This window comes from Oryzias melastigma, linkage group LG6, assembly GCF_002922805.2.
Source record: "Oryzias melastigma strain HK-1 linkage group LG6, ASM292280v2, whole genome shotgun sequence".
Taxonomy (NCBI): domain Eukaryota; kingdom Metazoa; phylum Chordata; class Actinopteri; order Beloniformes; family Adrianichthyidae; genus Oryzias; species Oryzias melastigma.
In genome coordinates, this window is record NC_050517.1 from 21,875,789 (window position 1) to 21,892,159 (window position 16,371).

The 16,371-nt window shown below is 40.1% G+C and overlaps 1 protein-coding gene across 11 annotated transcripts in view; it reads left to right on the top strand.

Moving 5' to 3' along the window:
- Window positions 1-16,371, top strand: part of frmd4a (FERM domain containing 4A) — a 102,215-nt gene that overhangs the window by 82,655 nt on the left and 3,189 nt on the right. For 6 of the 11 annotated variants that reach the window (XM_024280911.2, XM_024280912.2, XM_024280909.2 and 3 more), the window contains 17 exons: window positions 430-452; window positions 2,562-2,645; window positions 2,735-2,800; window positions 2,887-2,944; window positions 3,108-3,194; window positions 6,980-7,056; window positions 7,705-7,846; window positions 7,962-8,103; window positions 9,656-9,789; window positions 9,885-10,007; window positions 10,779-11,010; window positions 11,236-11,292; window positions 11,367-11,628; window positions 11,865-12,023; window positions 12,478-12,801; window positions 12,877-13,460; window positions 15,050-15,152. In XM_024280911.2, the coding sequence (XP_024136679.1) occupies window positions 430-452; window positions 2,562-2,645; window positions 2,735-2,800; window positions 2,887-2,944; window positions 3,108-3,194; window positions 6,980-7,056; window positions 7,705-7,846; window positions 7,962-8,103; window positions 9,656-9,789; window positions 9,885-10,007; window positions 10,779-11,010; window positions 11,236-11,292; window positions 11,367-11,628; window positions 11,865-12,023; window positions 12,478-12,801; window positions 12,877-13,460; window positions 15,050-15,152 (2,657 nt within the window). Of the gene's footprint in view, window positions 1-429; window positions 453-2,561; window positions 2,646-2,734; window positions 2,801-2,886; window positions 2,945-3,107; window positions 3,195-6,979; window positions 7,057-7,704; window positions 7,847-7,961; window positions 8,104-9,655; window positions 9,790-9,884; window positions 10,008-10,778; window positions 11,011-11,235; window positions 11,293-11,366; window positions 11,629-11,864; window positions 12,024-12,477; window positions 12,802-12,876; window positions 13,461-15,049; window positions 15,153-15,403; window positions 15,473-16,371 lie in introns of all 11 variants that reach the window. The other 5 variants (XM_024280910.2, XM_024280915.2, XM_024280906.2 and 2 more) reach the window with 5 other exon arrangements.

A 16,371-nucleotide genomic window follows, 5' to 3' on the forward strand; every position in this document is an offset into this window, starting at 1 on the left:
CTCGCGAGTTTTGAACGATTCGTTCACGACTCGCACATCACTACTGCTTTTGCCACCCGAACACAAAGCCCCGTAGGGCCCTTTTCTTTGATCCCAGATCTTTTGTCTTTTATCGTCTTCTCTCAGAGAAGCTCAGACCATTAACTGGGATTCTGCTATGTCAGGTTACACATGCTGGGGCTGACTGGCTTGTCTGTGTGTGTCTGTGGAGGTATTTGCTCTGTGTGTTCAGGTGCAGTCGTACAGTATCAGGTATCTGTTCCTCAGGCTTTGAAGTTTTACTTCAGCTAAAGGTTTAATGTCCTTCTTTGGTTCCAGCAGTGCAGTCTTTACGGCTTCATTACTTCAAACAAACAAACATGTACCTGATTTCTTCCATATTCCTGATGAAATGTCTGATGTTCTCACGGTTTCTGTTTCTTTTCACAGGAGGCAAAAGGGGATTTTACCAGGTAAATGATCAATTATTATTTTATTATCTATCATTTCTTATTTTCATCAACTATAAGTACATCGTGTACTTTTTTCAATGACAGAATGTCTGACTTTCAACCTTAAGCATGCCTGTGTGATGAGACTACTTGAGAAACTCTGTTCTCCAATGTACCTCAACTATGTTAATGTAAAAGAAAATACTTAAAAATAAAGTATTTTTACTTTTTTTAATATGATGAACAAAAGTGTATGAAAACCTCCCATTTCTGAAGATTCGATTACATTTACCCTTTAGGTTTGCAGGTTTTTTAATAGCCCAAAGGTACACCCTCCTTATTGCAGCGGGGATAACTAACTACAGCAGTCGTCACCTCTGACCTCATATCCGCTGGTTAAAGAAGTAAATAAATTCCACATCCTGCAGTGGATTGGAATGTGACACTCTCTGGAGACATTCCTTTCAACTTACTCCCCCTTGTTTTATATCTCGGTCACACACACACTCATCCTCACACTATAGGCATATATACTCAGCGATCACGCTGTAAAGAAAAGCTGGTGTCATTAAACCAGCACTGTTCCCTTTTAATGATTCACACACATCAGAGAGACGTTACAGCTGTGAACTGCTGTGTTCTTCTGCCAGAAACCAGGATTGTGGTATCAATGCACTGGCAACTACCCCATTCTGATAAAAATCATGTTTTGTCATTCTTTCTGACGCACAACTGAGTTCATTTAAACAGCATTCTGGTCATTCCTCCCCAAAAAATCAACAAGATCTAACTTTTTCTCACACAACTTCTTTGGGTTCAATAGTTGCGCCCATTTATTATCAGGGTCTTAAACGCATTAGATATTTGAATTTGGAAATAACACCCTAAATTTTGATATCTGAGCCTTAAAAACTGTGGTTTTTGAAATGTCTCAGTTTCACATTTCTTTTTGAAAATGTAATTTTTCAACCACGAATTTTTCATATCAAATAATGGATTCAGTCATTATACACCAATATGCTGAATGCCGTTAGGCTGAGAAATTGGTCTTAATTTTTGATATGCATATCCTAAAAAAGGTCTTAAAAAATCTGAAATGTAACTTGAAGAAACTAGTAGGAACCCAGTATAAAGAACCTGTACAAAACAATCCTCTGCAGAAACATTTGAAGATATAAGTTGACAATCTTTGGTAAAAATGTTCATATTTTATGTTAGTTTGAGCCTTTTAGGACTTTTAGGCTTTGGAAATGTTGTATATACCACAATATATACTAGCATTTGCATTTGGGAGTCGGTTGTTTTATCTACAGAATACATTTGACCTTATTGATCAACGTCAAAATTCCTGTTTTTAAATCTTTCCCATTCTTATTATGACCACTTTAGAGTGTGAGCCATGCCAAGACACACTCCAAGTCATAGGATATTAGCCAACATTTGCATCTGCTCATATCACATCCAGTTATTTGCCATTTTGCCAAACCAATGGACCAGTCTACATGTAAAAGCCTAAAGTCACATCTGCAATTAGAACTACAGCAGCTACTCAGATGAGCAGCCAAGCGACTCCAAGATCAGCGCTGGTTCCATCAGTCCACTTTTCTTGAAGAGCAGAATCCTGTATAAACCTAAGAAATGGTTTAGTGAAGGTAGACAGTGGGGATGTGTTTCAAAGCTTTAACTCAAAGGTTGTCATGGTCCCAGAGTCTCCTGTACCTTTTTGAGCTTTAACGGGGTCTGAAGATTGGCTAGAGGATTACAATAAAGTATTAAGCCTGGTATTGTGCCTCATTTACTCTGTTCTAATCTTTCCTAGCTCCATTCCCATTTCTTAAGCTATTTTTAACTTTTAGACCTTATTTTTTTATCCCTCTTTTTTTCCTCCTGGCTCACTGTCAGTTTTTCTGCAGCTGCTCAGAAATGAACCGCACCCAGTCCTCAAAATAGAGTGTTCAGAACATCAACATTTATTCCTCTCTGTCAACTAGACTATCTGACTCACATAAAATCAGTTTTTCTTTAACTATCACAAGACATCTTTAGTTTTTATAAAATTTGTTGTCGTTTTTGGTTTGTGGGTTACTACTCAAAGCAGATTGATCTGATCTCTTCGCCTGTATTTCACAGCAATGATGCAACCAGGTCTGACCTGAAGAAGCTGCCTGCTCTGCCCACTCAGGCCTTAAAGGAGCATCCTTCTCTGGCTTACTGGTTAGATACTCTTCTATTGGGCAAACATTCCTTCTCACCTGTTGTCTCTCTCTTTTAAAAATGCTCCGTTTCCTGTTATTGTCCCACAGTGAAGACAGGGTCATAGAGCATTACAAGAAGCTCAGTGGGCAGTCGAGGGGGCAGGCTATCGTAAAGTAAGGAAATCCCTGATTTTGCTTTGTTTGTCCAGTGTGTGGAAGACCGTCTTCCTCATAAACCTCTGCTTCTCTGCTCCTTACAGTTATATGAGCATTGTTGAGTCTTTGCCCACATATGGAGTACATTACTATGCTGTAAAGGTACAGTTTTACTGCTTTGCCTTTATTTTTTTCCCTTATGCATTCACATAACTTTCTTTTTTTGTTTCTGGGCCTGCTTGCAGATATTGGAAACTTACAAATGAAATGAAGCTCTTCTAACATGCAGGTTTTTTTTCTTTTTCTTATTTTTTCTTTTTTTCAGGACAAGCAAGGGATCCCTTGGTGGTTGGGTCTGAGCTATAAAGGCATCTTTCAGTACGACTACCAAGACAAAGTGAAACCGAGAAAGGTGAGCTAAAGCTCCGCGTGATCTTTCTGTCTTCCCTTTTTATGAATCTTTTCATTAATTCTAATATAAAAGTGTCTTTTGAAGTTTTTCCTTTGTAATAATTCATTTCAAGTCTTGCCACCAAATAAGGATAAACTTCTTATGGAAAAAAATGCTCCTTTGAAAAAGGCCTGTTTCTCTTATCACTTTTGTCTATCCCTCTGATGAGCTGGGGTTTTGAATTTAAGATATTTCAGAAACAGGTTTGTATCAGTGTTAGTGATGCTAAAACGGAAAACATCTACTGTATTTTTCCACTTGACCAGTTTAATCCAGTTAAAATAAGGTCACAGTTTCTCTTTTTTTTCTGGACAAGTTCATTCATACAGCTCAATGTAGAAATCTATAGTCTGATGGTAGCAGAGAACATGTTCAGAAAGGAAGCTTGCAATGTGTTTTTATTTATTGTGTTAAAAGCAGTAATGGAGGAAGTTACCTTCCAGTGTTGCTTAACTGACATCACACTTCCAGATGGTAGATGTAGATTCCTGCTATTTGCCTCATCAGTAATTTTGTTTTCCATTGAAAAGCTGCCCAACATTCACATAAACCGGATGTTTAATTACCTCCAAATGTCTGCTATAGAGGACTCATGTATTTTAGTAGGAAGTTATGCTGATCAAGAAGCAGATTCTCTTGTGCAAATTATATCTAGGTACAGCCCTCCGAAGATGATGATCATTTTGTGTGTCTATAAGGAAAATTATCATTGGTTTGTGTGGAGAAATTACTGAGGAAAATGTTTTCAAATTTTCATTGATTGTGAATGAGAAATGACCAATCTAGGATTTGATCCAAAGACTTTTGACTGTAAGGCCAGAGTACTAACCATCACAGTAGGTTTTTAATGCTGATAAAACATTTTAGATCATTTAGGTGGGCAAAACTACAAAAAAAGTTAAAGTGAGTATGACATCATCCATAGAGAATGCCTGTCTTCCTGCTTCAACCAAATAAAGTCAATTCAGTCGGCATTTACTCACAATACAGACATTATTATGTTGGAACCAGAGATCGTCAATAAGTAGTGATTGATAAAGTCAGTCTGAGACAACGTTTCTATAGCAACCTCTCTCACCAATCAGGAATGAGCTTGCTGGAAGTCTACACCCCCACCACTTGAAAGCTGGCTCGGGAAAATCTGCCAATCAAGCGTTCAGCATAAGACCACATACTTTTTTGAGCGATCTGATTGGCCACTACTGAAAAATAATCATGAAAAAAAATAGGATTAGTAAAGTAGCAGAGCAAGAATGGGTTTTCTAACAAATATAAGGAAGTGTTATATAAAAATATATTTTAAATCAAGAGAAGACTGAGATTTTGGCTTTTCGAGTCAGTGAGCACTTGTTTTTGTGAGGAGGGGTCAATCATTCCAGTTCACTTGTACAGTCAATGGTGCAAATGTTGTCAGGAGACTATGTTATCTCCGTTTGAATTGGAGGAAGTGCCTATTTGATGGTCATCCTATGAGCCAGACAGTTGAGTAACAGTAAGCACTGACTCAGAGAGTAACCTCTAACAACAGGACCTGTTCAGCCCCAATGCATTTGCTTCTACCTTGATGGTTAGAAAAGGTCACATCACACACCTCTAATGTCTCATTTGTGTCCTGTGATTGTTTCAAACAGGGATTACAGTTTTAATGTTGTCCCACTCTCTTACTGACTGATTATGTCTCACTTGTCGACGCTGTGATGCAGTCATAGGTTTACTGTCAAGCACTGGAAAATGTGGTTCTTTTTGACATCATCCCACATGCATTTCCTTGCATATTGATAAACATTTCATGTGATGAAAGAGGCTGAGATCACAGCAGCAACTCATTTTTGGCAGTTTTAGTCCAGATAAAGTGCCTCTCAAATGCAATCATTCTAAAACTGCAAACAAATAAAAGGAAGTGCCTCGAGACTGTACGTCCATCTTTTTGAGACCTCGCAGATTTAGTACCGCACACTAGAACCCCACCCATGGATGAAACAATGGTCTTTGGGTCCCTCTAGTCCAAGTCTAAAAAATAATTATTCTTTTCCTCGATCTATACAGACTGACCTAAGCTATTTAAAGTTCCTATTCTTCAAATCATCTCAAGGGATCACCAAAGAAAGGCATTTACACTATCAGATTTACCCTTTTCATCCGCCATAAATGCAAGCCCTCTTTCAAAGGCATTATTGTAGAACGGGTGTGGGCTGTGTACGCGAGCGCCTTGTTTTTGGAGGAATAATGACCAGCCACTTCCTCTGCTCATGTGTGTTCGTGCCATTGTGTAGACGGTCCAAAACGAAGAGGGTGCACGACGTGTGTAAACACACATGTACAACCCTAATTACAGAGGGACCACGGGGCTGTCACTGATTTAATCGGAAAGAGCTGTCAGCTTGTTTTCATCAGATACTCGCTGTGTTGACAGTCATCCACACAGGCTCCAAATTTTAGAATGAACTCCGTGCAAAATGTTAGCACAACACCTAAATTTAAGTCTCAGGATAATTTGGTAGCACGTAGCAGTGTATCTCAAGACGCCAAAACTGACACTTAAAATTTAGTATGGGAAGTTATCTTTGATTTATTAATATTTTTTGAAATATTTTTGTCAGGATTATGTTTAGCCACCTGTCTCATCTCCACAGTTTTAGCCCAAACACTCTCAAACTTTCAACCTGCTATATTTAGCGGCATGCTACATTAGCACTTTACACTCCACTGAGAGGGTACGGTACAACAACTTTGATAATGCAACAGATTTATTTTCCTTTTTTTTACATTTACATAGACAGAAAAATATTGTTGTCCTCTCCTCCTTCTGTTCATTGTTTTACTAAGATTTTAAAATTCCTGTGCAGTGACCTGTTACTCCCTTCTCTGGCTTTTACTCCCTTTTCTTCAGTTGGAATATTCATCTTTATGCTCTTTCCTCCAGTCATTTTGAGGTTAGGAGATACAGAACATTACTTTTACTTTCTCTCTCTAACAAGAAGCAGACTCAAGGCTTTGTGAATGTCTGTGAGCTGAGAAAGATCTGGCTAGCAAAACAAGAGCTCTTCAATCACGAGGCTGCTGGAGCTTTCGCTCCCACTTTACCACCCCACTGCCACCCCCTCCACCCAAACTTTCTTTGTACACACACCTCCCAACCACAGCTCCAAGCAAAAACCCACAATCCCTGAGGGAGGGAGGGAGGGAGGAGGGGTCACGGGGAGAGGGGAGGCATAAACGCCCCCCTCTCATCTTAGCCCTCCCAGCAGAGCTGCAGGAGAGGAAGACGTTTTTTTACCTCACACGCTTTCTCTCCACCAAAATATACAGATGGCTGCAGATGGTGAGCACCACCACCGTCAAACTTTCTGTTCTCTGATGGTCGGAAGGACAGAGGAGAAACACGTGCTGTGGAGTACATCTTTAGGGAGCCTTTTGTTTTCCAGCTGCTTTTACCTTGTTTTTTTAAGGATTTAATTACTCAAAAAGGAGACGGATTACAAGAAAAAAAGGTTTGGGGATTCAAAAAGAACCTTCTCTCAGGCTGTTTTGTTCTAGAGTGAGGCCATCCGACTTGGGGATCTGCTTTAAAAGACTATTTAGTCTGGGCCTGATCATAGACCTTGGATCTCTGCTTTATTTGTATCATCTCTGGTTTTTCCCCCCACGCACCTTCTTGAATTTGAAGCATTCAGGGATGAGAAAAAGGCTTTGGAGTACAAGTGAAACATGCTGACCTGTGATCTGTTTGTTCTTTTTAACCTCAGGTGTTCCAATGGCGTCAGCTGGAGAACCTTTACTTCAGAGAGAAGAAGTTTTCAGTGGAAGTTCATGACCCCAGGAGGTAAATTTATATCACAAACTGACTGATTTTTGCAGTACTTTCACTTGAGGAAATGATAGTTTGACACTTCTTATCTCACACTCATGCATTTCATTGATTTCTACTCAAGTTTTAAAAGTATTACAGCTTAATGCTAATTTTCTCTCAGTCAGAGATACATTTGGGGAACCATTAGCTTAGAATTAAAACAATATTATGGTGGCATTCATTTAAGTATTTTTATGCAAAGCAGACAGGAACTTGGCAGTTTAATTGTCACAAACTGAGGATGTTCTGATGGAAGCTCTTGCAGATTAAAAATCTAATTATTACCATTCGTGTGCTTTTAGCAGCACACATATATAGACTTTGCACATGTGTTTGTACAGAGTGGTAATTCCTAGTGAGGAGTTGCAAAGGCCTGGTGAAATAGACAGCAGTGGTTCTTAAAGGAAGCTGTCATTAGACCGGTCCACTGCTCCACTAAAGAGTGACTGAAGTAATGAGAGCGCTGTGTGTGGCTTTGTACAAAAAAAAGGGGAAAAAATGCCATCTTTCTTCGTGAGCAGTTCTTCTTGGAATAGTCCATCATTTGTGTTCTGATTCCTAAATGTGGAGCTTCCTTCTGCATTCAGTGTATATAAGGAGGTCTCGTTTCCGCTCCAACTGTAGGGCGTCGGTAACGAGAAGGACGTTTGGTCACAGTGGCATTGCTGTGCATACCTGGTACGCCTGTCCCGCCCTCATCAAGTCCATCTGGGCCATGGCTATTAGCCAACACCAGTTCTACCTGGACCGCAAGCAGAGCAAGGTTAGTCCTTCCTCCAAGATTATAAATTAAACATCCAATAGAGGTGTGAACGTATGTTTTTCATCGATGGAGCATTTTCATGATGATGATGAATCTCTCTTTTTGTTCCCTGCAGTCAAAGATCCACGCTGCACGGAGTTTAAGCGAGATCGCCATAGATCTTACAGAAACAGGAACTTTGAAGACGTCCAAGCTGGCCAACATGGGCAGCAAGGGAAAGATTATCAGTGGCAGCAGCGGCAGCCTTCTTTCATCAGGTCAGTGTGTGTGTGAGCAAAAAGAGGGAATCTAGAAAAAAGACTGACAGTCACAGAGGGCCGATATGCCAATGTACTGTATGCATGTGCAGACAATGAGGAGTCTTGCTGAAAACTTAAAGGACAGAAACAGCTGCTGCTTCACATTTCCTGTTGAAGGTTCTCACACTTATTCAGTTTTGGCCCCCAGACAGTCGATGCTTATTGAGGTGAGGAGGTTTAGTCAAACTGCAGTTAAAGCTTGACTTGAACATTCAGTCAGACTGTTGTTCTGGATCACATCGTGCAGACAAGTGAGAAAAGATTTGAACCATACTTTAACATCATTTATAGGAAGAATAGAAGCAATTGTGTCAGTATCTTACTTTATTCATTATTGCTTTAATTTAAACTTGTGTGAACCAGAGGTATTTTTTTTTTTTATTTTGCCAACTCTTGAGCGTTTATATTTGTCTCCATTTGACACATTTCATTGCAGTTTAGATGTGTATTCATTTTTACTGGTTGAAGTTCATCAGTTTGGCCAAATCCCAATTCTTCCATCACCCCTACGGCTTCTCTCTTTCCCTACATTTATCCCTCCATACGGAGAGACATTGAAAAATACTATTTTCAGATTCGGACATTACTAATCTTGATGACATCATCATTAGTTGCCGATCATCTATATTAGCTCGTAGCTGCCAGCATTCGGAAAATCCATAACATCAGATTTATAACTTTATAAAGTCATGCAAAAACAAAAATTCATTATTTATATTTAAATGTAAACTTCTGTGCTCAGAATAAAAAAAAATAATAATAATTTCTGACACCACTACCCCTCCAAATGCCCTACAATTGGATGGGAAGGGAGAATTTCCTAGGGGAAGAATTCCTATTCATCCTTTGAGGAATGTTTTTATTAATTTATTTATTTTTTTATCCAGGGTCAGTTTTACCAGATTCTCCTACTTTAGTGTAACAGTTAAGTCTTACTTGTATCTAAACTGATTTTTCCAATTTTGATGTTTCTTTCTTGGTGCATAAACCTTAAACCCAACTTACACACCTAAAATCTGTTTCTCAGTTGTCTCTGTTTTCATACCAGAGAACCAAAACTCCAGTTAAATGTTTTGCATCTCATAACAATAGAGAACATTTTCTTTCTTTATTTTTCTTGCGACAAAACATTTTCAGCTGTGGTTACTTTTGTATTGTGTGAATGTTTGACTGTGTGGAGAGTTGTGTTAGGTCAGCCAGGGAGCAGCGAATAGAAACTCTGTGTATGTGTGTGTGGGTGGTGGTGGGGGGGCTGTTGCAAACAAGACTGGCACCATCTCAGGACCTTGGAGAAGTGCGTCACGCACTTTTGTCCTAAATTGGCCTTTCCTTGCACGGCTCACACAAACTTGCAGCAAAAATTCTTCTTTCTTATCAAAACCTTCCATTCACTTCCCTGTAAACATCCTGCGAGAGCAGCAGGTGCACACTGGAGTGGATCCCCCCCTCTCAGATTTACCCTCCAGTTCGGACTTGCGGCTTTACTTTCCATGTTCTTTGCACCTTGTAGGTTCTCAGGAATCGGACAGCTCCCAGACAGCTAAAAAGGACATGCTGGCAGCACTGAGGGCCAGGCAGGAAGCTTTGGAGGAAACGCTCAAACAGCGACTAGAGGAACTCAAGAGCATCTGTATCAGAGAAGCGGTACAAATCGACATTTACTACAACTTTTTTTTTTCTTTCAATAACTTTTTATTAATAATTTGCATTTTTACATTTTCTTTTCTCCTTCCTTCTAGGAACTAACAGGGAAGCTCCCAAAGGAATATCCTTTAGATCCAGGGGAGGAGCCTCCCACAGTGAGGAGGAAGATCGGAACCGCCTTTAAATTGGATGAGCAGAAAATTCTACCTAAGGGAGAGGTAAAGACTTCCTGTTTTTGCTCTTTGTTATCAACACACGTTGTTTGCAGAAGACTTACAAAAACATGAAGTTAGACTGTAGGTTTTACTATTTTAAACATATGCATTAACATATGCATTTAGCTTTAATTTAACTTATTTTAAGTTAAAATAAGTGAAAAAAAAACATGAAAGGTTTAGCTCCATATAAAGTTAAAGTGAAGCTTAAAACCTGAGACATTTAGGTTCAAAGAAAGTTGTACTTTTTTTGCCACGGGTACATTTTCCAAAGGAGCAGAGCTTCTAAATATAGTCCTGCAAGAGTTCTTACCACAGGAAGTGGTGATAGTAGGATTGTGCGTGCACCCACATGTGTGTAATGCTGTGGTTGTATGCTTTGAAAACAGTCCAGGGATAGAACATCACAAAAGTGCCGCACAAGCAAAAGCTGTTTTTGTTCTTTCAGTAAGCACCTTCAAATCATGCACACAATGGATCAGAGGAGTCTGTGATGTGGAGCCAAGTTTTCAGAATTTTTACCTCAGTTTGAGTAATCTGGGATTAAATTGATCCAAATTAAAACGTTATGGATTCAAGTTTATTTATGTTTCTATATTTGTACTGGTTATGTTTGTTCTGTAATACTGATAATAGAATGTTATCAGAATGCTTTCTCTGGCTACTATTACCTTCTAAAAGAGTTAGTTTAAGTTTAAAAGTTCAGTATAAGTCTCGTTGTTTTTGGGGATATGGCTCTTGTTTACTGACTTTTTGCGTGCGTGTTTCCGCCAGGAAGAGGAGCTGGAGCGCTTGGAGCGCGAGTTTGCCATTCAGTCTCAGATTACGGAAGCAGCCAGGCGTCTCGCCAGCGATCCTCACGTGAGCAGCAAGAAGCTGAAGAAACAGAGGAAGACGTCTTATCTGAACGCTTTGAAAAAGCTCCAGGAAATTGAAAACTCCATCAATGAGTACCGTGTCCGCTCAGGCAAGAAACCAACACAGAGGGCGTCCCTTATCATCGAAGGTACCCATAACCTCCTGTGTGCTACAGGGAAATCAAACCCTTTTCATATCTGCTTTTGTCTGAGCTGTCACCTCTTTTTCAAAATGATTTATTCTTCAGAAGTCATGTTTGGAGTATTTTCAGCCTTGTTTCAATCTATTTTATATCTATTTTTACATAAAATAAATCAAAACATGAACATTTAATATTATCTTTCTTATTTTGTTGTTTCCTGTCCTCTTGTAGAAGCCAACATTTGTTCTGAAGACAGCTCATTATCAGATGCATTGGTTTTAGATGATGGTAAGTCTTGTTTTTTCCCCAATCGATAATCAAGATTGAAACTTGATTTGAGATGAGACAAACCTTTAAAAAAGCTTTCTTTTGCCCCCTTGTTTTAGATGATCCTCAAGTCACAGGTACCCCAACCTTCTCTCCGGTAGCATCTCCCCACAAGGGCCTCCCTCCCAGACCGCCATCTCATAGCCGGCCCCCACCCCCGCAGTCTCTGGACGGCCTGCGACATATGCACTACACGCGCTCAGACTATGATAAATCTCCCATTAAGCCAAAAATGTGGAGCGAATCCTCACTGGATGAGCCGTATGAAAAAGTCAAAAAGCGCTCATCTCACTCCAGGTGAGGAAACTTTTATTTGTCCTATAAAAAAATAACGTGAAGACATATATTTATATATTACAGTTGATCACTTTTTAAATTGTACTTTTTAATCAAAGCTATACTTTTTAGTTAAAAACAAACAAGTGACTAACATCATTATAGGTGTTATAGGTGATACATTGAACAGACTTTGGAGATGTACTTGATACATGTTTCGTTCAGAAATCATTCTTTCCTTCTACATCTCTTTTTAGTCACAGACGTTTTCCAAGTTCGGGGAGTGCTGACGCAGGGGGTAGTAACTCTCTTCAGAACAGCCCCATCAGGAACATGCCCCACTGGAACTCTCAGTCCAGCATGCCATCAACCCCAGACATGAAAGTCAGAACTCCACACTATGTACATTCCACCAGGTCAGTTCACCGATTGTTCCTTTTCTTAAGCCTTTGGAACCGACAGACATCATGAAACTCTCTATAATAACCTTAAACGTATTAGAATATTCTGTGATTGGCATTTTATTAAATTAAACATTTTTGGGGTTTCCACAGTAAAAGGAATCACTTTTTTTTCCAGATGGAATTTTCTGTTTTTGTATGATTTTATGTCTAGTTTGTGAATTTAACATGGAAAATATGACAAAATAATATAATATATTATAGGTGAACTTGTGCTGATTGAAATGATACAAAAGAAGCAAGCAGGTAGTGTTTCATATTAAAAAATAATGGTAAATTCAAAGGCAGACAGTTATAGGCCCTAGGTTCCAAAGGGTTAAAAAGCAAATCACTCAGGAATTCAAAATCTGTCTTAAAGTGTCTGGTTGTTCATTGTAAATGCAATGATCTGTCCTGCTTTGTATCACAGGTCAGTGGACATCAGTCCCACACGTCTGCACAGTCTCTCTCAGCACTTTAGGAACCGCAGCTCCAGCCTTGAGTCTCAGGGTAAACTGCTAGTATCTGATCCGGACGCTCACCCGCACACTCTGGGCAGTCCTGACTTCTTCCTCGGTCCAGGACGCAGCTCCAATGGTTCTGACCCATTGGACGACTGTTCATCCTGCACCAGCCAAAGCAGCTCAGAGCATTACTACCCATCTGGGGGGGGCCCTGGGAGCAACCCCAACTACTCCACTTTGGGAGAAGACTCGCCCTCTAAAGCGAGGCAGAGGCAGCGTCAGAGGCACAGGTGAGAGGAGGTCCTCATGAAGAAATCCTTCTTTGCAAATATGCCTCAACTAAACATCATTTTTCATCTCCACAGATCTGCAGGTCATTTAGGTTCTTCGAACTCGGGCTCTATGCCAAACCTGGCAGCTAAAAACGGTTCTGTTGGAGGATCAGGAGGAGGTGGGATAGGAGGCGGGCACCATGGCGTCTACCTTCACAGCCAGAGCCAGCCCTCCTCGCAGTACCGGATCAAAGAATACCCTCTGTACGTGGAGGGCAGCCCCAACCCGGTGGTGGTGCGCAGCCTGGAGAGCGACCAGGAGGGCCACTACAGCGTCAAAGCTCAGTTCAAGACCTCCAGTTCCTACACGGCCGGAGGACTGTACAAAGAGGCGTGGGGGGGAGGGGAGGAGGGAGGCGAGGGGAGCGGCCGCCTCACGCCGTCACGCTCACAGATCGTACGGACTCCGTCATTGGGGAGAGACGGTAGTGGTGGTGGAGGGGGGAGGGCAGCCGTGTCTGAGGAGTTACGGTGTTGGTACCAGAGATCCTCGGGGAGCCTGAAGGAAAGGAGCCACTCGCATTCAGGATCCACCTCCTCTGAGACTGGGTCGCAGCAAGGCACTCTGGGACATGGTCGAGGGAGTCGCGTTGGGACTCTCATCAAGGGCTCACCAGGTAATCCTGCTTACTGTCTCTCCACTCTCATAAAAGGTGAAGAAGTATCTCTCAGGTGTCATCCAGAAAATGTTAGTCCTACTAGGAGATCACATCATCAGAAAAAGAAAATGAAGAATCCTTTTTAGTTTTTATGTAAAGTTAAAACTTGCAGCTTCAAACTCTGACTGATGTTTGTTTTGGACAATGTGTCTAATAAAACCCTACTGTAGACCTGGCAATAATTTGAAGACCATGTGACCCTCAGGAGTACAGAGCAGAAACCTGAAATATGCTCTTAAATGTGTATTATTGGACTTTTTGACTTTTATGCATTTACTCCATTCACATAAAAAACACATTTAAACTACAAAGTTAGTATTTAGGATGTGATATTTGTAGAATTCATTTTTATAGTATATTAGGTAACACATTAAACAGTTCTGTATGCAGTCATTGGTTGTATAAAGAACTGGACAGAGCAGCTGTGACATCACCCATGGAAAATCCCTTAGTGAAACGAAGCCAATTCAGTCGACATTTTTCCTCAAAACGGATGCCACCATTTGGAGCCAGTCGACAGTGATTGGTCGGAGTCGGTCTGGGTCATCGTTTCTTGAGCAACTAGAGTGGCCAATCATGATTGAGCTTTTTCCAAGTCCACTGAAAGCAGCTCGGAAAAAATGTCACTCAAATGTTTGAGGTTGGAGCCACATGCTTTAACTGAGGCGTCTGATTAGTCAGTTTATAACTTGTGATAAAGAAAAAGAAAGTGATTATTCACGTAATTTTGTAAATACGTACAGCCAGTGCTGAACTTTTTTCTTGACCACACAGACCCAGAGGAAGGTTAAGGTTAGGGTTACGGTTAGATTAAATAATATGTGGGATCAACAACAACATTCAGCCTTGAACGTACTTAAAATACGTGCAGGCAATGCAGTGATGTGCAACTTGTCTGCACATATAATGTATGTCCATCAGTTTTTGTGTTGGGTCGCAAGAAAATATGTTTGAATAACATCAGCCAAAGAAAAAATATAATAAAAAAAAACTTGGATTGGCAAGATGTTTAGACCGATTAACTGTTAGCAGTTTATTTCTCATTAGAAGTCTATGGGATTTTTAATTCTTGGAACCAGTACGTACTTTTTATTTACTTTTATTTAGAACATAAGGGGGATCCAGTTCTCTGTATACAGTCAATGGTTGCAATATTCGAAAACTAAAGTCTGCTCAAGACATTTTGTTTGGAGACAGGCACAAAGGAGATGGATTGACAAGGCTACTGCCAAATCAGGAATCAGAACACAATCTGCTGTTTAAAAAAAAGAATAATAGCAAAGCATGCAAAATTGGACTTAAATCTGAGTCTACTAAAGGGGAACTCTGCCCTTCAAATGGATCACGTAGACTCGTAAACAATGCACGGTGAGAACCAGAAAGACTGATGAGTTCATGAATCAGCTTTTAGCTGCATGTGGGAAGTTTGAACTCACTCCAGAGCTGTGCAAAACAATCAGGTCACGATGTTCAATCATGCGTTTTAGCCATAGTAAAAGTTGGTGACCTGTCTGACCTCTGTGTCTCACCGTTTATCCCTCCCCCAGCTGCATCCCCGCACAGTCAGCGAAGTATGACGCCCTCCAGCGAGCATGCAGCCACACCCACACCGCCCTGCAGTCCACAGCACATCCTCAACTGGAAGGGCGGGTAAGAAACTCCCATTACAGTTCAGGAGTTTGCCGCGGTGCTCCACTTTCTGCCCCTGCATCTTCACACACACCTCCCTCTATCCACACCCTTTTTTAAACTTCCTTTTCACGTTGCAGTTCTGTTCTATACCTCTCATTTAAAACAAAAAAAAATCACTGAACTCTCTGTTATTAATTCCTAATCTTCTCCCCTGCTTGTCTTCACTAACCCTCTCTTTCTTTATGTGTGTGCGCTCTCTCCTGCTTTAGAGGCACAGCAGACAGCTCTCCCAGTGAGGACGTCTGTCAGTCCCCTCAGCCCAGCTCTGATGCATAGAGGTATCGTCTGAGCTCCCAGCCTCCATTCTCTCCATTCTGTATTTTTGGTATTCATAAACTATTTAGTTTTTGGAAAAAAAATATGCACCATAGGAAATTAATTAGAAAGTCTTCAAAGTTTAGCATTTTGAGTAGATTAGCAACAAACTATTACATATATTCATGGGCTATGTTTTAATCTTTTATAGTAATTTAAAAAAAAGTTGGAGTTTACCTAATATTTTAGCATCATACTAACATTCTTGGCTAATTTGTTATCTACTGGAGATTTTAGGCTAATTTAGAGTTTAGTTTCTATTTTAGCAACAGGATAACTTTAGGCTATTTTGGAGTTTAGCTAGTATTTAAGAAATGTGCTAGCATCTACTAAGGATTTTTGGGCTAATTTAGAGTTTAACACATTTAAGCAAGATTTTTAAGCAATATTTTAGCAAAATTGGCATGTATTAGGGAGTTTTAAGCAATTTTACCACAATTTTTTTCCGAAACTTAGGTCAACTTCCGCCCTCTTTCAGAGTTCTTTTTCAAAATTTCCGGTCTTTAAGTTAATTTAACATTTTGCAAAAAGCTTTTGCACTTTCAGCAAATCCCTACAGCAGTTAAAGTAAATTGCGTCACCATTTTCAGCAAAAAGCTTAAACTTTTTCAGTGACTACTTTCAGCAACAGGCATTCACACTAGCATTATCGCAGGCAATGCAACTTTTCTAGTTAGAAATTTGTGTTTTTTTTAAAGCATTAGAATAAATTTATGGAGTCAGTCAAGTTTAGCATTGATAAGCAATGGGTGAACTGTGGAGAGAAAAGAGACTCACTCTGATTTGTGAGTGCGTAATTCTTGATTTGTTCATGCATAATTTAGGATTTGTGTGTAACTCATATAATACGTTTTGTGCATTA